The following is a 24,969-nucleotide window of genomic DNA, read 5'->3' as shown; positions in this document are numbered from 1 at the left end:
CTGATTAGAAAAGAGTAGCAGACATGATTGCTGAACATATGATCTCAATTAAGATTCCTGCCTGGTGCATGTTATGTGTACATCAGCCTATTTGTGTGGTTTTGGTAAAATGGTAAACTAAAAGGCAGACTGTGCACGCTTCCTTGGTTATCTATTGGTTTCCATCTGCTAAAATCAGTGGCAGAGAAAGCATGCTCAACCAATAATTCACCATGGAAAGTGTCAGTAGCATCTAACCGCATTCTGGGTAGAGAGCAGCAGTGGTTCTGATGTATCAGATTTGTGTGTATCAACATTCTCAGCAATCACCCTGATGAAGTCTAAGCACCCCTTTCAATTGCCGGGCAAAAGCCTCCAAGCTGTGTTAAGATGTGCTTTGCCTGATAAATTCATGCAGAGTTCCAAGCTTTGGTGAAAAAGAAAGACAGCCAAGTTTCATACTGGTAGGTGGTAGATGTTTGTTAAATAACAATATATTTGAAATACATTTGCCTGTCCAATGTGGAATGCATTTCCTGCAAAATTAGCATATGTGATTGAAAGTCAGCATTGGACTTCTCAGTGTTCACCATCACCGTTTCTCAGATGTGTTTGACTTTGGACTGGCAGCATTTGACACTTGATGGATGTGGAGATTGTCTTGTGTTCCTCCATTTTGAGAGTGCTGCAAGTGAGTGCAATTTGCCACTCTGCAAATTTAATTTTAAAGTCATTGCTTTTTTGCAATACATTCTTAGCTTTCTTAGTGTTTGTTTACACTGTGCAGGTTCAGAGTAAGGAAGTTTAAACCAAAAAGGGAACTGAAATCAGTCAGGAAGCATGTTTTTGGTTGGAGTGAGGATAGAAATATCTGATGTTTTCTGCTAGTTTTATTTTTTATGCTTCCAAGGATAATGCAGTGAAATCCAGGAATAAAAAGAGGTGGGTAGTGGCTGGGTGACCATTTGTTCAGCATTGAACAACCTGTCATTAACAACAAATGAAGTGGAGGAAAGTACAGTATGACGTGACTGGAATCAACTCTTCTAGTTTAACTCATTTCTCTAATTGAAGATTTTGCACCTGGCATGTTTTTGTCATTTTGCATCTGAAACTATCTCACTTCAGCATTTAGACTTGAAATGCTAAGCGAAAATGAGCAATTTGCTGAAATGAGGTCTTATCTGCTAAATTAGAAATGAAGAACTTAAATTAAGAGAGTGCAATTCATCACTGAGAACATCCTAAAGTGCTTCACAGCACTAATGAAGTACTTTTTGAATTGGAGTCACTGCTCTATTACTGTATTACTGATCAAATAAACTAAATGTCAACAAATAAAAAGCAGATACATGTCGTGGATAACCACCAATGGAAAAAATAAGTAATTAGGGAGCATACTGAGCACTCAAAACTACAATTCACTAAGTAACAACTCCACAGAACCAATCAGTTGCTCCAAAAGGCTTTTCAGCCAATATTTGTACTAATTTTCTTCTTCCCTGAGGTGGGAGTATACTGCTAGAATTAAAGTAATATTGCAAACATAAATTTGAGAAGAACCACCAAATTTATCAGCGCAATTGGTTAATTTTAGAGATGACTGCATGCATATTCCATCTAGTGTGTGTGTGTGTGTGTGATGAATGCATATTGGGATTTCAATTTCTATCCTCCTCTGGAATTACACTATACAGGGAGAAAATACACAAATAACTGAAGTGAGTGCTGCCATGAAAAATAAAAATTAATTTTTGCTTGAACTTTTCAGATAGTTTAAGCTGTTTAGTAAGATTCAAAGTTATTGATGTTTCTAACGGAGAATTTTTGAATTTACTTAAATGGACTAATGTTTACATTGAGCTCAGCTAAACATAGAGATTGTGGCTGGAAGCAGTCAGCCAAGTCTAGACCATAGCAAATGACCATCCGGTCAGGTGTTGTCACCTTGGAAGTAAGGGGAGAATTTTCATCCTAAGTAACTCATATAAGAACGGAAGTTTCAAGAAAGAATAAACAAATGAATTAAGTACTTGCACCTTAAGATACTGTAAATTTACCATAGTCGTAGAGTTAAACACTATCTTTGCTGAAGTGAATGACAGGGAATGAGATCAGGAACGAAGAACAATATTACTTGCATCGAAAGAATTTGTAAAGCATCAGATAAATAGTCTTACAAGTGTTACGTTTGTGAAATGTGAGCCTGTTACTTTGATTATCAACTAACGACAAGAAACTTTTACCTTGAGGCAGTAAATTTGTTACCTTGATGGTCCAGCTGTGCTGGATTTATACTGCATCCAAGCCACTATAAGTATCAAAATTCTCATTTTGGGTCACAGATTATGGTGAGCATTGCCATGGGAGATCTAATTTTGTGTGTGTTGTGTGTGCAAGATATAAAAATTTTGAGTGTAGGACACTTCAGAATGTTGCACTTTGATAAATGTGCAGAAGTGCTTTGGGATATCCTGGGGCTGTAAAAGGTGCTTATGAAAATGCAACTCTTTTTATTTTAATGCATTGTACATTACATCATATAATGCCCTCTGTTGTTAATAGCATTTTCCTCCAATAAAGCACTTAAGGTGGAGTAATCTATAGAATATTTGCTTCCTTCCTAAATTTTTAAACATATGTACTGGACAATTATAGCATTAAGAAATCCTGTACCAATAATGCAGGGCAGATCTTTACAGCCTTTTTTGAACATTTGGTCCCCGCATCCAAATCATTTATATAGATTGTGAACAGCTGTGGCCCAAGCACTGATCCTTGCAGTACCCCAATAATGACAGCCTGCCATCCTGAGAATGACCCTTTTATTCCTGTTCTCTGTTTTTTGTCTGTTATCCAATTCTCAATCCATAGCAGTATATTACCCCCAATCCCATGTTCTCTACATGTGTTCACTAACTTCCTGTGTGGCACCTTATAAAAAGCCTTCTGAAAATCCAAATACACCACATCCACTGATTCTCCTTTATCAATGCTACAAGTAACATCCTCAAAAAAACTCCCAACAGGTTAGTCAAACATGATTTCCCCTTCACAGATCCATGTTGACAATGCCCAGTCATATCATTATTTTCCAAGTGTCTAGTTACCACATCCTTTATAATAGATTCTACCATTTTCCCTACTATTGACGTCAAACTAACAGGTCTGTAGTTCTTGGTTTTCTCTTTTCCTCCCTTCTTAAATAGTGGGATTACATTTGCTACTCTTCAGCCTTCAGAATCCTTTCCAGAATCTATAGAATTTTGAAAGATAACCACCAATGCATTTGCTATTGCTATAGCCACCTCCTTCAATACTCTGGTATGCAGCTCATCTGGCTCAGGGGATTTATTAAACTTTAATTCAATTACATTTTCAAGTACTATCTCTTTATTAATACTAATTTCTTTCAGTTCCTCATTTTCACTAGTCCCTTGGTTCCCTAGTATTTCTGGGAGATTTTCTGTACCTTTCTCCTTGAAGACAGACTCAAACAAATTATTTAATTTCTCCACCATATTCCTATTCTCCATTAAATTCTGCTGTCTCCACTTGTAATGGACCCACATTTGTCCTTGCTAATCTTTTCCTTTTCACGTATTTAAAGGCAGACTAAGAGATACATTGTTACTCTATGATTTGCACTCATATTCTCTTTTCTCTTGATCAGTTTCTTGGTCATACTTTGTTGGATTTTGAATTGCTCCCAATCCTCAGGCTTGCCACTTTTGCCGGCAACCTTACAATCCACTTCCATTGATCTAATGCAGTCTTTAACTTCTTTTGTTATCCATGGCTTCACCTTTCCTATTCGGTTTTTGTGTCTAAGAGGAATGCATATTTACTGTAGACCATGTAATACTTCTTTAAATACTAGTCATTGCCTGTCTACTGTCAAATCTTTTGATGTATTTTCTCAATCCACCATAGCCAACTTACCCCTCATACCATTATAATTTCCTTTGTTCAGATTTAGGACATGAGTTTCAGAATGAACTATATCACTTCCAAACTTCGTGACCATAATAAGATAGAGTTTTACATTATTTCCTAAAGGCTCCTTTACAGCAAGTTTATTGATTAGTCCTTTCTCATTAGATCATACTAAATCTACAATACCCCAATCTCGAGTTGGTTCCTCAAAGTACTGCTCCAGAAACCCATCTTGTACACGCTCCAGGAAGTCATCCTCCAAAGCATTAGTCCTAGTTAGGTTTACGCAGTCTATATATAAATTGAAGTCACCCATTATTACTGTATTATCCATGTAAAATGCAGCTCTAATTTCCTGATTAATACCATTCCCAACATTCAACTACAGTTTGGTGGCCTGTAGACAACTCCCACCAATGTTTTGTTGCCCCTTGCTATTTCTTAGCTCCTCCCAAACTGATTCTACATCTTGGTCCTTCGATCTAAGATCTTTTCTCATGAATGTGCTGATTGCGTCCCTTATGAACAGTATCAGTCCACCTCCTCTTCCCCTCTGCCTATCCTCCCTAAATGACAAATATCCTTGAATATTCAATTCCCAGTGCTGCCACTCTGTAACCACGTCTCTGCAAAGGCAATTAAATCATACCCGTTGATCTCTATTTGCACCTTCAAGTCATCTACCTTGTTGCGAATGCTGTGTGCAATCAGAGAGAGTCCCCTAAACTTTGTCATTTCAACATTGTTCCACATTATCTCAATTATTATTATAAGTGAAGATATGTTTTTTCTTTTCAGAGCCTGTGTTTTGGTATTATGTTAAAGAACACCTGAACAAACATGAACTACAGCGATACTACTCTTTAAAGAATATCACAACAGATATAGGACGGGGCAGAGCCTGGCTCCGATCTGCACTCAATGAACATTCGCTTGAGCGATATATGCATATGCTTCTTGGTGATGGAAACCTCCTAAGGTAACAAGTGATAGAAAAGTTGTTGCTTAGAACATAAGTGTATTCTCTGAAGTTTTGATATCATCGAAACTGTCAGTTGGCTATTGGGGCTGACCTTATTTCAAATGAATCAGTAAATGAGGTTGACGAGTACAGTGGGCTGAGTTTTTAGCACTTCTATCACTGAGCCACAAGGTTGTCGGTTTCATTTCCATCATGGATTTTAGCATATTTTCTAGGCTAATACTTTATTGCAGTAGTGAGGGAGAGCTGCATTGTTGGAGGAGCCTCCCTAGGTTGAAACATTAAATTGAGGCCTTGTTTGCTTGGGTTGATGACACAGTTTAAAAGAATTGCAGTGTTCTCATTTTTCTGGCCAACGTTCCTCCCTAAACCAACAGCAGCCAAAACAAATTAACTCGACACTGATTCATTTGTTCCTCGAGACTATAACAATTTCCTTTCCTGTAGTTTAACCAGACGATGCTAGTGTGGCAAATCATAGATTAATCTGGAGATGCTGCATATATTAACATTTTAATCTTGCTCCATCTTTCTTTCCCCTGCCCCATTCAAAGGAACCCCTTTATTAATTTTTAAGCATCAACTCTCTTTGGTCCTCACAGAAGGAATGCCTCTGGTTCCCCATTTTGGAATTGCTGAAGGACCCTCCATTTAAAGCCTATTAGTTAAAACTCTACAAAATCAAAAATTAGAAATTCATATTTTAGTCAGTATTCTTTCCAGCAAATGACATGATGTGGCAATCAGGAGCTAATTTTACTCCTTCCCTCTTCCCACTGTCAAGGCCAATGCTGCTGACTCTCTGTGATCAATTAACTTAATAGAGACCAGGGATCAGACCTAGAACTTCAGCTTTTCATTTGGCTGTATATTTACCAACCAAGTTATTTTAAAAACATTGCTCCGACGTGATTATTCATACCTTTTTGTTTGAAGTACCATGTCCAGTGATTTTAGGTTGTTTTTATGCTTTAGTAGATAGTAATGGTTATTTCCTTACGTCAGTTAATTCATCTACACCTGGTGCCCAGAAAATTGGACAGTGGGTTAAGTTTTTTTAAATCAGTAGTCCAACAATATCTGTAATATATTTTTAAAAATCCTAATTATTGCATTTCTTGTATACACCACTTATGCTGTCATGTATTTGTCACACTACTTATGTCAGTTGTCTCCTTTGTAAATTATTGTGCCCGCATTTGCAATGAAAAATGACATTGCGTAATTATATCGTGACAAGTTTACAATCTAGCCACAGGTGGCTTTGTGTCTAGTCTGGACGTCTTTGGTGTCTCTTAAAATGTAAAGAACCACCTGCCACTATCTTGTTTTACCTGCATGTAATGTTTGGTTTTGGATCCTACCTGCTTCAACTTTTTATTACATTTTAGATTTAAAAAAATTTTTTTTCTCCCTTTTGTAGGCTCTTTCAACCCCCTTATGCACCCTCTCCTTTTTAATTAATAAGTAAATTGGCATCCTGATCCTTCTATGCATTTGCCTTCCACTCATCCACTTGGGTGTACATTTGCAGTTCCTCACTGTGTTGCTGGGCACAGCTGTCTGCTGTATCAATTTTTACCTTTAAGTATTTTTGATGGTGCATAATTTCTATGTATAAAATATTGAATTCCCCGCTTTCCACCCTGACCCAATTATTCCTAGTCCTTGAACCCTGCTTCACCTGAAAGCAACACTTGGTTTTTATTTCCTGTGTGCAGTGTCACAGGAGATCAAATGTTTAAATATTAAAAATGCAAGTTGGGCCAGAGTTGCATGCGCTTGCCTATAGAGATAATATTCTCACATAGCAAGAGGTAAGGGTAACTAATCTGACCTCCCCATAGCTCCAATTTTCCTTTCTCCCTGTTGAGATAGTTTCTCTACCTCTATTTCCTGTTTCTCTATATCTGTGCTATAGAAATTCTTTTCGTTGCTGTTTTCTTCCTCTCGTTCTTTTCCTCCCTCCTCCTCTTCCCTCTGCTCCTTCCTCCTCCTCTTCCCGTTCTTCCTTGTATCTCCTTTTCCCCCTCTTGCCCCCACTCTTCCTCCTTCTCCACCCTCTCTTCCTCCTGTTCCTTCTTCTCCATCTCTTTTCCCCTTTGTCCTCTCCTGCCTGAGGTTAATTATTCCCTGCTGCCTGACTCTATTTGATCTGCTTAGTGCACTTGGTTGTGAATGCCCCTTCTCAACACCTTGCAAATTCAATTAGTCTGTATGAAATTTGATATCATGCACATTAGTATATTGTATCTGTGCTCCCATTTGAAGTTGCATGATGAAACAAACAGAATTATTTAAAAAGAATAGTTTACTGGTTTAAGGGTGTAGATGGATGGTTCCAGGCCTCTGCAAATTATTTTCTTAAAAATACATTGGAGCTCAGGTGTTGGAGCTGGTGCTACTTTTTTCAACCCCCCCAATTGCTCTTCACTTGTTGGGAAATGCAACTCCAGTTTGTGCTCCTTAGCCAAGCAGGCTAAAATTGAAACCTGTACGTGGGAAACCGTAAAAGTCTGATCTGTTCCTAATAATACAAATGGAGAATGTTGCAGTGCTGTCAGTAATGCATTTCTGTTAAGCTATTTGGATGCTATCGTACTCTGGTATTGGGGATTAGTTTTGAATATATATTTTCGATATTGCTTAACTATTTGTTTCCCAGGGCATTCATTATCTTGTATATCTATAATTTTTAGCTATGTCAAAGCAGTTTCCCTTAAAATGCTGCATTTTACTGACAATGATTAGATGTCTAAAATGTAATCTTAGCTAAAGCAGATGAACATTTTTGTCTTGCTTATCCGGAGTAACTTGTCCTGACTGATGGACAGTTGAGGTAGTCAGAATCCACTTCAGATTAATACTTCTTCGTACTGAAAACAAACTAGTTGTTCTTAAGGTACAACTTTGTTCTGACTTGTGTTTTATGAATATAGAAATGATTTTTTTTTCAATCGTAATTATTAGTGTCTTCTATGAAGACTGGTCCTTTATGAGAGAGGAAGAGCGTGCAAGCATGCTTCCTACGATGGCAGCAGGTAAGATATGCTATCAGTTAACAGTTTTCATTTCTAGTGGCCATGACTAAAATATTTTCGCATCAATGATATTCACACATAAAATTAAAATTGTTTTGCAGGTAGTATACGTGGTCTTTAGTGCAGATTATGGAAGGATAAACAACCTGTTAATTGTTCTGTGATTTATATGCAAATGTTAGCAGGCTGTGTTGGTAGCTGAAGAATGGTTGTATAAAAAAACTTGTTTGCGATACAATGAGCTTTAAATGCTCTCCCCCGCCCACACAAACTCCCAGGTCGGGGGGGGGAGCAAGTAGGAATATAGTGGTAATGAGGGGCTTGACACTGTTCTCTGCAGCAAAGAGTGAGAGTCCAGATGGCTGTGTTGCCTGCCTAGTGCCAGGGCTGAGGACAGCTCGGGGCTGGAGAGGAACTTGGAGGGAGAGGGTCCATGTGGGTACCAATGACATGGGTAGAACTAGGAAAGAGGTTCTGCATAGTCAGTATGAGGAACCAGACATCAAACTAAGAAGCAGAACCTCCTAGGTAATAATCTCTGGATTATTACCTGAGTCACGTGCAAATTGGCATAGGACAAATAAGAGTCGAGGGATGAATGGGTGGCTCAAGACTGGTGGGGGAGAAGTGGGTTCCGGTTCATGGGGCACTGGCATCAGTACTGGGGAAAGTCGGGGCCATACCAGTGGGACGGCCTATACCTGAACCGTGCAGGGACCATTGTTCTCACGAGCCGCATAACGAGGGAATTTAAACTAAACTAGTGGGAGTGAGGGATCAAGCTTTGGTAGATGTTGCAAATCATTGGATAGAGTCAAAGCAGGAGAGCAAAATAGTAACATGGAAAATGAGGATCAGAGAATAGCAGGAAGGGACAGAGAGAAAAAAATCTAAGAATGTACCAACAGTCAAGACTAGATTTTACAAAGATAACAAAAAGGCAAAACTAAAGGCTCTGTATCTGAATGCGTGTAGCATTCATAACAAAGTAAATAAATTGATAGCACACATTGAAGTAAATAAATATGACCTGATCGCCATTACAGAGACGGAGCTGCAGGATGAGAAGGATTGGATCCTGAATATTGAGGGGTACATGACATTCAAGAAGAATAGGAAGCTAGTTGAAGGTAGAGGGTTAGCAATGTTAATCAAAGATAGCATTTGTGCAATAGTTGAGATGACCTTGGTTCAGGAGATCAGGATGTAGAATCGGTTTGGGTGGAGATGGAGAATAGTAGGGGAAAGAAGTCACTGGTGGGAGTGGTGTACAGGACCCCTACCAGTAACCACAATGTAAGACAAAGTATACAAGAAAAAATATTGGGTTGTTATAAAGGGACAGTAATAATCATGGGTGATTTTAATCTACATATAAACTGGAAACATCAGATTGGCAGTAGTAGCCTGGATGAGGAGTTCACAGAATGTTTTCGAGAGAGTTTCTTAGAGCAGCACGTTCTGGAACCAACCAGAGAGCAGGTTATATTTGAATTGGTATTGTGTAACGTGACAGGATTAATTAATGACCTCAGAGTAAAAGCACCCCTAGGTAGCAGCGACCACAATATGATTCAATTTTACAGGCAGTTTGAAGGAGAAAAGAGTGGGTATAGGACGAGCATTTTAAACTTGAATAAAGGCAACTATGTGGGTGTGAGACCTGAGCTAGCTGAAGTGAATTGGGATACTAGGCTAGGGGGTAGATCAATAGAGGAGCAGTGGGAGACATTTAAAGGGATATTTCAGAATATTCAGAATAAGAATATTCCTTCTATAAATAAATATTCTAAGCAGAGGACCCACCATCCTTGGTTAACTAAAGAAATTAAGGAAAGCATCAAACTTAAGGAAAAAGCATATAACTGCGCAAAGATGAATGGTAGGTCAGGCGATTGGTCAGAATATTAAAGTACGGCAGAGAATGACTAAAAGGTTAATCAGGAGAAAGAAATGACAGGAAGCTAGCTAGAAATGTAAAATAGAGCGAGTATGAGTCCTCTACAGAGTGAGAATGGGGAGTTAATAGCAAATAATAAGGAAGTGGCAAATGAAATGAACAAATATTTTGCTTCTGTATTCACGACAGAAGATACAAAAACCATTCCAGTATTGGAAGTAAATCAAGATGTGGAAGGGAGAGGGGAACTTGGTGAAATTACAATCACTAGGGAAGCCTCACTGAGCAAACTGATGGAGCTGCGGACTGACAAGTCTCCGGGTCCGGATGGACTTCATCCTTGGGTCTTAAAAGAGGTGGCTAATGAGGTCATAGACGCATTGGTGTTAATTTTCCAAAATTTGCTAGATTCTGGAAAGGTTCCATAAGACTGGAAAGTAGCAAATATAACCTCTCTATTCAAGAAGGGAGGGAGGCAGAAAACAGGAAGCTATAAGCCAGTTAGTCTGACGTCTGTCATGGGGGAAGGTGCTAGAATCGACCATTAAGGAGGTTATAGCTGGGCACTTATGGTCATCGGGAAGAGTCAGCATGGTTTTGTGAAAGGGAAATCATGAGTAACTTGTGTCATGGATAAAGGGGAGCCTGTAGATGTACTGTACTTGGATTTCCATAAGGCATTTGATAAAGTGTAACATCGAAGCTTACCGCGGAAAATAAAAGCTCATGGTGTAGGGGGCAACATATTAGCATGGATAGAAGATTGGCTGGCTGGGAGAAAACGGAGAGTATGCAAAAATGGGTCATTTTCTGTTTGGCAGGATGTAACGAACAGTGTCCCGCAGGGGTCTGTGCTGGGGCTTCAACTTTTTTACAATTTATATCAATGACTTAGATGAGGGTAGTGAAGGCATGGTAGCTAAGTTTGCAGACGGTGCAAGGGTAGGTAGGAAAGTATGTTATGGAGAAGACATAAGGAGGTTGCAGATGAATATAGATAGGTTGTGAGTGGGCAATGATCTGGCAGATGGAGTACAATGTGTGAAAACGTGAAGTTGTTCACTTTGGCTGGAAGAATAAAAAGGTGGAGTATTACTTAAATGGAGAACGACTGCATAATTCTGAGGTGTAGAGGTATCTAGGTGTTCTGGGACATGAGTCACAAAAAGTTAGTATGCAGGTACAACAAGTAATTAAGAAGGCTAATGGAATGCTATTCTTTAATACAAGAGGAATTGAACACTGAAGTAAGGATGTTATGCCTCAGTCATACAGGACATTGGTGAGACCACACCTTGAATACTGTGTGCAGTTTTGGTTTCCTTTTTAATGAAGGACATTAGCATTAGAGGCGGTTCAGAGGAGGTTTACTAGATTGATACCTGGAATGAGTGGATTGTCTTATGGAAATAGGTTGGACAGACTGGGCTTGTTTCTACTGGAATTTAGAAGAGTGAGGGGTGACTTGATTGAAGTATATAAATTCCTGAACAGTCTTGACAAGGCAGAAGTGGAAATGCTATCTCCTCTTGTGGGTGAGTCCAGAACTGGGGGGGGGGGGGTGGGGGGAGGGGGGGGTGCACTGTTTTAAAATTAGGGGGTGCCCATTTAGGACAGACATGAGAAATTTTTTCTGAGGGTTGTGCGACTTTGGAACACTCTGCCTGAGAAGGTGGTGGGGGCGGGGTCATTGAACATCTTTAAGACAGAGGTAGATAGATTCTTGTTAGGCAATGGAATCATAGGTTGTCAGGGGTAGATGGAAATGTGGAATTATTACACAAACAGATCAGCCATGATCTTATTGAATGGTGGAGCAGGCTCGACGGGCCGAATGGCCACCTTTTCCTCCTATTTTGTATGTTCATTGGAGTGTTCACATATGCATTTGTTTCATGGTGTTGAGATTTTATGTAGATCTCCAACTTACTTATTTGTCTCAACAGAATTATTGACTTTTTACCAACTTTCCGGTTATAACTTCTGTGAGCAGAAATGTGCATTTGGGACTTGGATGTATCTTTGCTCTGTGGAAAGGTCTTTTGTGACACTGAACTGTTGGACTGTAAATTGTATTAAGTGTTATAACATTTGACCAATAAAATCCTTGCTTTAAAAATTAATTGTTCTTTTATATCCTCTGCCTATTATTATAAAAATAAATGCAAAGCAGTAATGGGCAATCACATTAAAGATTTTACACGTTGCTTGCCCATTAATGCTTTGCATTTACTCAACATAAAAGGTATTTCTCAAAGTGTAGTGTTTTTTTCCAAGTGCCAGTTCAGGCATCTTTCAGATTAGGTATAGATTTAAGCACTTGCAAATATCAGTGTGTAATTTATTGGTCACCTACCCTCTTTGAGGGCATAACATCGATTCTTGTCAAATACACTTTAACTTTTCCCCATAGGTCTCTTAGAGTTACCCTGTCATGTTGGCGCTGGAATATTTGGCCTTGATAGAATGAGCAAAATCCCTATTAAAGTTTTTGTTCAAGCTGCATCACACCAGCATCTCTGGGTTCTGAGACGTGTGATTACTTGACTCATATCATGAGAGAAAGTTGAATTAATGTAATCCTACCGTTTGCACTGGTGTAGTAATACAGTTGGCCTTAGTATCTTTGGGCTAGGGTGGAGGAATAAGTCAGCTATGTTATCATTTCTATTTTGTTTTCCATTCACTCCTACTAAAAAGTTCATGTCTGTAGACATTGAGTAATGAAGGAGCTTGGCTGTGATGGTCTTTCATGGTAGTAGAAGGTTGCTAATGCTCTTAGAGAAGGCTTCAAGAGAGATGGGTGGGGGAGAGAGGTGAGATTTAAAAAAAAACTTGGGAACATCTAGAATCTGCAGTTCAGACTTTGCAGTGTTGGAGCTAACATTTTTGAAGGGAGTTTGAGCATTGAAAATGTGAAATTTATATCCCAGATAGTACAGGGTACATGTCCTCCACCAACTTGAAGGAAATTTTGCTTTAAAAAAGACTTTTATCAATGCACCTTCCTAAAGGACTATGTTTAAGTTAAAGTTGACATCTACCAGCACCCCAGCAAGCGATAATCAACAGCTATGATAGATCTATCTTCTAAACTGTACCTTATGAATACCCTCCTTGAACGTTAGAAAGCCATAATATCGTATTTGGGGCCCATTGCTGAAGATGAGCATATCTCACCAGATTCCCATCTATTTTGCCATTGACTCAGTTTTGTCTTGGGCATTAACAATATTGCACTTAGCCCTTTAAAACCCTTGAATTAGCTCATTCAGTGACAGACTGTATCTGACAATAAACCCAGCTTGTGTCATGCAGACAATAAGAAAGTGGAAATGCGTGGTCTGTAAAGAATAACTTGACCTCTGATTGAAGTTCAAAAAGATGTGCCTGGACCTTCCCATGTGACTACCATCAAATCTCCACATGGAGCAATAGATTGATGTGCTCGCTTCCCATCTCATTACATGGAGCGGGAAATATTCTGGAATTCAAGGATTGAGCTTTTATAAAGCTTACCATCTTCACAGCATTGTCCAGGACTTCCTTCAAGTTGGTAGATTTGCTTTTGGAAGCGAGTGCTTCCCTATATATACTTTAATGTACCAACATCGCTTTGGGACCAACTGTTCCGATACCCGCCACTACTCACTGTGACAAATAATCATTGACTTTGCTCGATCAGAGGAGATGCCCAAACACTGTGACCAAACAATATCATGTTGATTAATGAAGTGTTAAATTGTACCCTTTCACAAATTTTTCTGCAGTATTAATGCCACATAAATTGTGAATTAAAGAACAAGAGAATCTCTTGGACATTTCAACTAACAACAGACCCAAGATTGAGCTCCAATAAAAGTTGGTTGAGATTTTGGCCCAAATAGCCATTGTTCTGGTAGGCAACACCTGGCAAAACAAAGCATCCTCCTGTATTGTGCCTTTTAAAAATGCACCTCACATACACCAGAAGGTGAGCTAAGCCTGTCATGCCTGTGGATTAATCTGTCTGCGGAACAAAGTACTAGCTGCTAATGATACGGTTCATTAAGTGAGTTAAGATATCATTGGCCATGCCATTAATTTGATGTGATATTGTGTTGTTTGATAATGGCATTAATTTTTGGGTCTTCTCTCCAAGCATAGTGCTTACTGTGTCTACAGCCACAGGTAGTATTAGTTCCTCTGCTGTGGTGTGAGGTTCCCTGAACTTTGCAACTCTGTAACTCACTAAGTAAAAGGCTCCAAGGACCTGAATATTGTCAGCAGCAGCAGCACAGTGTAAAATTGTCTTATTCACCATTAGCTGTGCCCATGTCAAAAATCTGGTGATTTATCCTTGTGCTGTTCATGTTTTGTTTCCAAGTGTCTGCGTACAAGAAATAGTTTTCAGCTGTTATTTGACAGGACTTCACTGCGTAATACATACTATTCAGCTAGTTCAGTCCAAGTAAATCCCATTTTAGTGTATTTTTGTCATATTTACATCCCTTTGATTTAGATCCTGTTTTGCATCTGGTGTCAGTGTTTTGTTTCACAAGGTGAAATTTGTATATTGAGTCAATAGTCATTGTCTCACCAGTGATTTCAGCAAGTGCACTGGTACTGGAAAGACAAATTTCATTACTTCTCATCACTGTGTTCTTAACACTGCCTGTCTTTAACCATCTGTTCACTTTTCATTGTTACATCCCAGCAGATGTAGTACGACGTAGAGGAGTGAATAAAAACCTGACTTAGTTCTGATATCAGTTAGACTCAACAGTTGGTAGGCAACTGAAACTGTGCTATTTACTGTGTACGGTGAGAGGTCTGTGTGTCAATGTCTCTGTGTATTTTTATTTTCATTGGGGCATCTTAAAATAAATTAAGCACTGCAAATAACAAATTCCAGCAGAGTTTTAAGGCTTCATCTAAATAACCCATCATAAAAATGCCATAAACAAATGAAGTAATTCATAAAATCTACAAATAGACAATTTTTCCTGTGTACCTTCTAGAGATATATGCATGTCACAATTTGGGAACCCTGGTTTTAGGCAAAACCAGCCTGCTTTCTGTTGCAACTTATGTTAGAGACTGATGCTCGTATCTTTCTTTAAGAATAAGAAGTTTCTTTTATTCTTTCATGGGATGTGGGCATTGTTGGCAAAGCCTGTTATTTGTTGCCCATTCCTAATTGCTCTTGAGAAGGTGATGGTAAGCCTCTTTACTGAACCGCTGCAATCCATCTGGTGCACGTACACCCACAGTGCTGTTAGGGAGGGAATTTGAAGATTTTGATCCAGTGACAGTGAAGGAACAGCGATATATTTCCAAGTCAGGATTGTTGTGGCTTGAAGAAGCTCTTGCAGGTGGTGGTGTTGCATGCGCCTGCTGCCCTTGCCCTTCTAGATGGTAGAGGTTGAGGCTTTGGAAGGTTTTGTCGAAGAATTCTTGGCGAGTCACGGCAGTACATCTTGTAGATGGCATATAGTGCTGCTTTTGTGCATTGGTGGTGGAGGGATCGAATGTTTAAGGTGATAGGTGGGGTGTCGATCAAGTGGGCTGTTTTGTTCTGGATGGTGCCGAGCTTCTTGAGTGTTGTTGGAGCTGCATTTATCCAGGAAAGCAGCTAGTATTCCATCGCACTCCTGACCTGTGCCTTGTAGATGGCACGCAGATTTTGGTGAGTCAGGTGGTTAGTTACTTGCTTCAGTATCTAGTCTCTGACCTGCTGTTACATGGATGGTCCAGTTCAGTTTCAATGGTAACCCCCCCCAGGATATTGATGGTGAGGCATTCAACGATGGTAATGCCATTGAATGTCAAGGGGGATTGGTTAAAGTCTCTCTTGTCGCTCCCCCGACATTGCTACTCTTGAGATTGTCCTGATGAGTGCAAGACGCGGAAAGCTGTGACAGTGTCTTTTTTCAGCAATGCTCACAATATGATTAGGCAGATTCAACATGGTTTCATGAAGGGGAAATATTTCATGCACCTATTGGAGTATTTTGAGGTTGTAACTAATAGGGTAGACAGTAGGTGAACTAGTAGCTGTAGTACATTTGGATTTTCAAAATGCATTTGGCATGTTCCCATGAAGATTGTTGCAGAGGATAATGGCTCATAGGATTGAGGATAATATATTAGCATGGATAGAAGATTGGTTAAATGATAGAAAAAAAAGTGGGAATAAACAGGTCATTTTCAGGTTGGCAGGCTGTTATTACTAATGTATCGCCAGGCTCGGTGCTGGGGCTTTGGCTGTTGACAATCTGCTAATAACTTAGATGAAGGCACTGAGTATAAGGTTTTATAAGTTTTATAAGTTTATATAAGTTTTCTGATCACACAAAGTAAGGTGGGACTATAAGCTGTCAAGAGGATACAGAGCCTGCAAAGAGATATAAGATAAGTGAGTGGGCAAGAAGGTCATAGAAGGAGTATGATGTGGGGAAATAAGGTTTTTCACTTTGATAGCAATAATAAAAAAAATTCCTATTTAAATGGTGAAAAACTATTCAAAGTTAGTGTTTAGTGGGATTCAAGTGTTCTTGCACAAGGAACACAAAGTTAATTTGCAGGCAATTAGGAAAGCAAATGTTAAGTTGGCCTTTATTGCAAGAGAGGTTTGGAGTCGAAGAATAAGGAAGTCTTGCTGCAATTGTACAGAGCTTTGGTGAGACCACACTTTGAGCACTGTGAGCAGTTTTGGCCTCCATATCTAAGGAAAGATATACTTTTCTTTGAGGGGGTGCAATAAAGGTTCACTAGATTGGTTCCTTGGATGCGAATTTTCTCCTGTGAGGATAGTTTGAGTAGAATGGGCCGAGTTTGTCTGGAGCATAGAGGAATGAAAGTTGATCTCATTGAAACGTATAAGATTGAGAGGGCTTGACAAGGTAGGTGCTTGAGAGGCTGTTTTCCTTGGCTGGAGAGTCCAGAACTGAGGGCAAGTTATTAACATAGATTGTCAACAGCCAAAGCCTCAGCACTGATCCTGGCGATACCTTAGTAGTAATAGCCTGTCAACCTGAAAATGACCTGTTTATTTTTTTTTTCTGTCATTTAAACAACCTTCTATCCATGCTAATATATTATCCTCAATTCCATGAGCCCTTAACTTCTGCAACAACCTTCGTGGGAACTTAGCCTCAGGGTAAGGGGAAGACCATTTTGGACTAAGGTGATGGGACATTTCTTCACTCAGAGGAACATAGAAAATATGAGCAGGAATAGGCCATTCAGCCCATTGAGTATGCTCCGCCATTCAAACAGTTCACAATTGATAATCTACCTCTACACCATTTTCCCCCACTATCTCCATATCCCTTGATGTCATTAGTTGGGCTGTGAATCTTTGGAATCCCCTATCTTAGAGGGCTGTAATTGCTCAGTCATGGAGTACATTCAAGAGATCAATAGATTTTTGGACTCTTAAGGGAATCGAGGATTATATGGATCAGGCGGGAAATGGCGGTTGAGTTTGAAGATCAGCCATAATCTCACTAAATGGCAGAGCAGGCTTGAGGGTCCATTTGCCATCTCCTGCTGCTATTTCTTACTCTCTTATGAAATTGCTTGCTAAGTTGTAAAAAGAATAGATATTTTATTTGTTCTTAAAATTATATTTAAATTATAGTTTGGAACTAATTTTAAAATCCATTATGCTCATTCCCTCGTGCAAGATTTGTACATTGAGCTGTTTCTATTTTTTTGTTTAGATTCTGTATGTTTTTTCTAAACCGCATTGTACTAGAGAATAGAAATGCTTCAAGTAATTGTGCATTGATATATGCTTCCATGGAAAATAATTTCATTCTGATATCAGGCACTTTTTTCTTAGTTACAGCAAGTGCAGAAGAAGATGCTGAATTTTTTACTTAATATTTCAGAAATGTATTTCAGTTCTGTTTAGTCTTTTAGGCACTAATTTGTTGTGTGAAAGCTGACACCGTTTTCAAGATGCATTCCCATTCAGAGCAGATTACTTATTTTCAGGTGATGTAAGTCAGCCTGGTCATGTCACCTTAGATTTGCTGCTGTTATTTCCATTTCCAGGAAATTTAGAGTTACTTGAGGTCAGGAGGTCTCTTGCATAGTGACAGAGAACAAATCATTTGTTCTCAAAGGATATTATTAGGATATGTTAAACACCCCACTGTTTCTAAAAGGGACAGAGGTGCTGGTCACTATGTACAGTGCTTCATTAGCTGAACAGTTAACAAATATTTTACTTCCCAAAACTTCAGCTCAGTGATTGTATCTAACACAATTATGCCTTAACCTGGAAGTTACAAGTAGCTTTGTACCAGAAGTATTGTTTTGGTTAAAAGGAATTAAATAAATCCAGTAGAAAATTATTTTTGTAAATTAATCTGTAAATTTTGTTTCAAGGGTTAAACTCTATCCTCTTTGCAATCAACATTGACAATGAGGATTTAAATGGACCGAACAAGCCTGTATCTGCGGTTGCAAACCTGTTAAAGGAGTCAACACAAAATGTCACATCCCTGTTAAAGGAATCCACACAGGGGGTCAGCACACTCCTGAAAGAAATCACAACAGTTTCTGCAGTGCCAAGTTTCATGCGGCCTGAGCCTGAATCTGACCGACTGCCAGTTCTGTCTAAAACCGTAAATCACGGTAAGTTGTTTTAGATATTAAACCCGTTGCTGTCAGCCTCCTCTTTTGAGGTTCAAGAGTTCTGACTTTTGAATTTCATTTCTTTGATTGGATGAATGCAAGAGGAAGACTGTTAAGCTAAGTACTTTTCATTCATGGGATGTAGGCATCACTGCCTAGGTCAGCATTTATTGCCCATCCCTAATTACCCTTGAGAAGGTGGTGGTGAGCTTCTTGAGGGCAATTAGGGATGGGCAATAAATGCTGGCCTAGCCAGTGATGTCCAAACCCCATGAATTGTGACGAAAGTATAAAATTTTCATATTTTTCTAGTTTATTGTGAAGTAGGTTTATGGGTTTGTGATTGTAGTTGGGTATGTCTGTGTGATTTTAATTACATTTGGAGTGGAGTAGACTGCAAGCTTGAAATCATCAAGCTAGGCATAGAAATGTGCTTGACATGCTAATGAATAAACATGGATGCTGGTGTGAAGGGAATTTACATTTTTGGATAAATGAAGGGATTGTTGGATTTCAAAGAGATGTTGGTCTGTTTACTACTAGCCTGATAAACAGGGCTAAGGAGTGTGTTTATTTTTCCCAAAGGTTACTGACCATATTGAAAACATGAAAGTTTTTATATTATGAGGAAGATACAGTTTTAAAGACATATGGAACAATAGAATTTACATATTAAGGAGGGAGAAACATATATAAAGAAAAATGAAGGGCTATGTGAGAGAAGGCCATGTTCACACAGGAGTGTGTGAAACAGCCTTTAAGAAGCCTCCAGCTATAAGTCTGCTAAGTAACAAAACTGAAGTTGGGGAAAAGCCATTTGGAATTCCACTCCCAAGTGGGTATTGTGTTAACTTTCTGATTCTATTTTAAGGCAACAGTCCAAAATAGATTTTAGATTTAAAGGGGGTGTAACTGGGAGTCAGGTCAATTCGGAATTTAAGGATTTGTTACAGTAGTTATTATGTAATTGTAGTCTAATGTATGTGTTTGAAATCTTTTATTTTGTTAATAAATGTTTTAATATTTTTAAATTCTCTAAATGCCTCGGTGGACTCATTACTTCCAATGCACACACATTCTTGTAATAAATACTAATTGCAAAACTGTTGTGGTAGCGTGACCAAGTTTCCCTTGTGGATTTGGTCTGTCTGGCACACATCATCTGCCACGTCATAACAGAATGAATAAAATAAGTACTTAACGGCCTTCCTCTTGTATTCAATCCAACCAAAGCAATGAAACTGTAGAATGACTTTTATTCGTTAGAAGAAATTTATTCTCTGCAATAAAAAGCTCTCTCCATATTTAAACCTATCCCTAGTGTTACTTCCTTCTTGAAATTGCATGGAGTTGCTTATTTTGTGTGTATGTTCTATGGCTCCACCCATATTTTTGGTGTTTCAGTGCAGGACGCTTTGGCCAAAGAACTAAAGTAAATGGCCAAGATGAGGTCTCAAATTTGGTAAGAGTGAGTAAGGCTAAAGTGACTGCATAATATAAAAAAGCAGTAACAATGGCTCTGTGCCCTGGCATTGCATTCTCTTATCAGATAGTGGAATGAAGAATAACACTTCTAGGATAGTAGTCTAATACTGCTCAGGTTTCAAGTATCTTTAGGGACTGATATTGTTGTGGATATGAATATTTAAATAGGAACTAATGGGAATGGTAGATTGGTGGTTCTGTTACAGGACTGGTAATGTAAAAGCCTGGACTATTGGTACGAAGTTGAGTTCAAATCTCACCACAGCAGGGATAAAAAAACAAATATCACTAATGGTGTCCATGAAACTACCCGATTGTCATAAGTACCCATCTGTTTCACTAATACCATATTAGAGAAGGGAATTTGCTGTTCTTACTGGTCTGGCCTATATGTAACACCAAACCTACAGCAGTGTGGTTGAATTTTAATTACCCACTAAAATGGTCCAGCAAATCGCTCAGTTAAGGGAAATTAGGGATGGGCAATAAATGCTGGCATTTGCCAGCAATGCCCACATCCCGTGAATGGTTTAAAAAGTATTTTAATATAGTATAGAATAATGATTGCATGAAATATTTGCTACAATTTTATTAATAATATTTTATCCCATCAGGTATTGCTGCCTGTGATTTAAAGAAACAAAGAAAGATATGTGTAAATTTGCACTTTTCACATTCTTATGACATTAAAAAATCTTTCACACCAATGAATTATTTTCAGGTATAATTACTATTATGTAGGTATATAAGACCATAAGACATAGGAGCAGAAATGAGGCTATTCGGCCCATCGAGTCTGCTCCGCCATTCAATCATGGCTGATAAGTTTCTCAACCCCATTCTCCCACCTTCTCCCCGTAACCTTTGATCCCCTTACCAATCAAGAACCTATCTATCTCGGTCTTAAATACACTCAATGACCTGGCCTCCCCAGCCTTCTGTGGCAATGAATTCCATAGATTCACCACTCTCTGGCTAAAGAAGTTTCTCTTCATCTCTGTTCTAAAAGGTCTTCCCTTTACTCTGAAGCTGTGCCCTCGGGTCCTAGTCTCTCCTACTAATGGAAACATCTTCCCCACGTCCACTCTATCCAGGCCTTTCAGTATTCTGTAAGTTTCAATCAGATCCCCCCTCATCCTTCTAAACTCCATCGAGTATAGACCCAGAGTCCTCAAACGTTCCTCATATGTTAAGCCTTTCATTCCTGGGATCGTTCTCGTGAACCTCCTCTGGACCCTCTCCAGGACCAGAACATCCTTCCTGAGATACGGGGCCCAAAATTGCTCACAATATTCTAAATGTGGTCTGACCAGAGCCTTATAAAGCCTCAGCAGCATATTCCTGCTTTTATATTCTAGTCCTCTCGAAATAAATGCCAACATTGCATTTGCCTTCCTAACTGCCGACTCAACCTGCAAATTAACCTTAAGAGAATCCTGGACTAGGACTCCCAAATCCCTTTGCACTCCAGATTTCTGAATTCTCTCCCCATTTAGAAAATAGTCTATGCCTCTGTTCTTCCTACCAACGTGCATGACCTCACAATTCCCCACGTTGTATTCCATCTGCCACTTCTTTGCCCATTCTCCTAACCTGTCCAAATCCTTCTGCAGCCTCCCCGCCTCCTCAATACTACCTGTCCCTCCACCTATCTTTGTATCATCTGCAAACTTAGCCAGGATGCCCTCAGTTCCTTCATCTAGATCATTAAAGTATAAAGTGAAAAGTTGTGGTCCCAACACTGTCCCCTGTGGAACTCCACTAGTCACTGACCGTCATCCTGAGAAGGACCCCCTTATCCCCACTCTCTGCCTCCTGCCAGACAGCCAATCTTCTATCCATGCTAGTACCTTGCCTCTAACACCATGGGCTCTTATCTTACTGAGCAGCCTCCTGTGCGGCACCTTGTCAAAGGCCTTCTGGAAGTCCAAGTCCTTTGTCTAACCTACTCATTACCTCCTCAAAGAATTTTAACAGATTTGTCAGGCATGACTTCCCCTTGATGAAACCATGCTGACTTTGCCCTATTTTACCATGCACTTCCAAGTATTCTGAAATCTCATCCTTAATAATGGACTCTAATAATGGACATGCAGCATGTTTTGGGGGATTTTGATGGTGAGAGATAAATGTTGCCCACAACACTGGCAGTACTTCTCTGCTCTTCAAGTAGTGCCCTGTGATCTTCACTTACTGCCATAAATACTGACAGGCCACGTAAGTGAAGTCCCTCATCCCTGGAATCATTCGTATAAATCTTTTCTGCACCCTCTCTAAAGCCTCTGACCCTTGCACCTGCTGTAAAGCCTTCTCACCCTTAAACTGACTGAAAATTGGAAAACTGTCCTGATGGGGTTTGAACATGCTTTTTAAAAATTCATTCACGGGATGTGGGCTTCGCTGGCTGGGCCAGCATTTATTGCCGATCCCTAGTTGCCCTTGAGAAGGTGGTGGTGAGCAGCCTTCTTGAACCGCTGCAGTCCATGTGGTGTAGATACATCCACAGTGCTGTTAGGAAGGGAGTTCCAGGATTTTGACCCAGCGACAGTGAATGAACGGCAATTTACTTCCAAGTCAGGATGGTGAGTGACTTGCAGGGGAACTTCCAGGTAGTGGTGTTCCCATTTATCTGCTGCCCTTGTCCTTCTAGGTGGTAGTGGTGGTGGGTTTGGAAGATGCTGTCTAAGGAGCCTTTGTGAATCCTAGATTCTGAGTCTTAACAACATAACCACTTTACTGTTGTACCCTTGCTGAGTAGTTATGTATAAATTAGTGTGTCTGATGCACATCACTGTTTTCACCATGCTTCTGTGGGTCTACACTACTTTGGCAAAACTTTCTCAAATAGCAGAGGTTAAAGTGTTTTTAAACTTTTTACAGTTTAAGGCATTAAGTAAGATTTGGAGTTAGGATGAAGATTTGTTTCTAATATTGATGGGTAGGACTTATGTTTATGTTGGGCTTAGAAGGAAAGTTCCTGGTGTTTAGCTGACCTAGGATGTTGTGTCTGGGAGCAGTCATCCCGGCCAGGACCCTGGCAAATGATCACTTGGTCAGTGCTAATCTTTGAAGATGTGGCAGGGAGGCAAAACCTCTCTTGATATGTTCAACAAAGACAACACAAGCACAAGGTATAAGACCTCCATGGGAAGGAAAAATATATTAACTTCTTAAAAAAACGACTTACGGAACAAGCAAGATTTCAAAGAGGAATGGATGTAGTACTTGCATCTTAAGCATAACTGGGAATTAGAGGTTTTGGTAAGGGAAGGACAGGCTTACTTTTATCTTAAGCAAGTTTTGTAAAGTGATAGGTTAACGCAGAAATATTAACGGCACAGAAGAAGGCCATTCAGTCCATCATGTCTGTGCAACCAGAAAATGGGCCATTGTGTCTAGATTCCAAATAATTTCATACCCTTCAATTAAATCTCCCCTCAGCTTTCTCTGTTCCAAAGAAAACAATCCCAGCCTATCTAATCTTGCCTCACAGCTAAAATTCTCCATTCCTGGCAACATTCTTGTGAAGCTGCTCTGTACCCACTCTTTCCATTTCAGTGCGATCATTCCTTCCTTTAATGTAGTGACCAGAACTATACATAGTACTCTAGCTGTGATCTAGCTAGTGTTTTATACAGTTTTAGCATAACTTAACCTGTTCATATAATCCATGCCTCAGCCAGTAATGGCAAGCATCTTGTATGCTTTCTTAACCACCTTATCTATCTGTCCTGCTATCTTCAGGGACCTGTGGACATAGACTCAAAGGTCTCGCTGTTTCTCCACGTTAATCAGTGTCTTACCATTTATTGTGTATTCCCTTGCTTTGCTTGCCTCCTAAAATGCATTACCTCACACTTCTCCAGATTGAATTCCATTTGCAACTTTTCTGTCCACCTGACCAATCCATTGATATTTTCCCCTATCAACCCCTCAACCGATTTTCATATAATTTACAAACTCCTTAATTGTGCCCCTTATATTTTCATCCAAATTATTGATATACATCATGAGCAGCAAGGGCCGCAGTACTGACCTCTGCGGAATAGTCTTCTAGTCACACCTTCTAGTCCGGTTCACTGACCATTATTCTTTGCTTCCTAGCACTGAGCCAGTTTTGGGTCCAACTTGTTAACTGGATCCAAGCCGGATGGTGGAGAATGAAGCATTCACAGATCTTTTCCTTGATTGTAGGTTTATTCACAGGATGCAGCATTACAGATGTAACTACTTAGCGTCCCAACAGATTCTCTTTATATGTGTGCTCAGCCCTGAACCAATATCCATCGCTCGTGTATCTTTAACAACACAATCAACGAACCATTAACACACCTTGCCGTTTTCCCTTAGCTCCCACAAATTTTTAATTTTGTGACCAGTTTGCCATGTGAGACCTTGTGAAAGCCTTGCTAAAATCCACGTAGAATACGTCAAATTGCTATCCTCAGTGATCTTCCTTGTTATCTCCTCAAAAAATACCATCGGTCGGACGTGACCTTCTCTTAACAAATCTATGCTGACTATTCTTGATGAATCTGTGCCTTTCTAAATTACAATTTATACTGTCAGAATTTTTTCCAATAATTTGGCCATCACCAAGGTGTGGCTGACTGGCTACCCCTTCCTCCTTATTTTAACATTGGCACAACATTAACAATCTTCCTGTGCTCCAGAACCACATCTGTAGCTAGAGTAGATTGGAAAATGATGGCCAGAAGTTCCGTTATTATTTCTCTTTGAAGCATGGGATGCATTTGTACAAACTATTTTTAGTACTTTTGATCCTTTGGCAGCTGCAGAAAACAAAACCCTTACTTCTTCTGAAGATAATTTTAAATTTATCATATCAACCATGATCTTATTGACTGGTGGACAGGCTTGAGGGGCCAAGTGACCTGCTGCTCCGAATTTGTATGTTTGTTTGTAAATAACTTAGAAAAGGGGTGTGTTAAGTTGAGGCACCAGCCCTGGTTGGTGTCTAGGTCAGAAAATGGTGTCACAGTTTTATTTCTGCAAGT

General features: G+C 39.5%; 1 protein-coding gene across 2 annotated transcripts in view; it reads left to right on the top strand.

Annotated features, from left to right (window-relative positions):
• snx29 (sorting nexin 29) overlaps positions 1-24,969 on the top strand; it is a 504,385-nt gene that overhangs the window by 44,814 nt on the left and 434,602 nt on the right. For both annotated transcript variants that reach the window (XM_078559132.1, XM_078559133.1), the window contains exons 5-7: positions 4,714-4,894; positions 7,868-7,938; positions 18,218-18,466. In XM_078559132.1, the coding sequence (XP_078415258.1) occupies positions 4,714-4,894; positions 7,868-7,938; positions 18,218-18,466 (501 nt within the window). The remainder of the gene's footprint in view (positions 1-4,713; positions 4,895-7,867; positions 7,939-18,217; positions 18,467-24,969) is intronic.

The sequence above is a fragment of the Cetorhinus maximus genome, chromosome 15, assembly GCF_964194155.1.
Source record: "Cetorhinus maximus chromosome 15, sCetMax3.hap1.1, whole genome shotgun sequence".
Taxonomy (NCBI): Eukaryota; Metazoa; Chordata; class Chondrichthyes; order Lamniformes; family Cetorhinidae; genus Cetorhinus; species Cetorhinus maximus.
The sequence above is the reverse complement of the archived record's forward strand: the minus strand, read 5'-3'. Positions and strand labels throughout refer to the sequence as shown.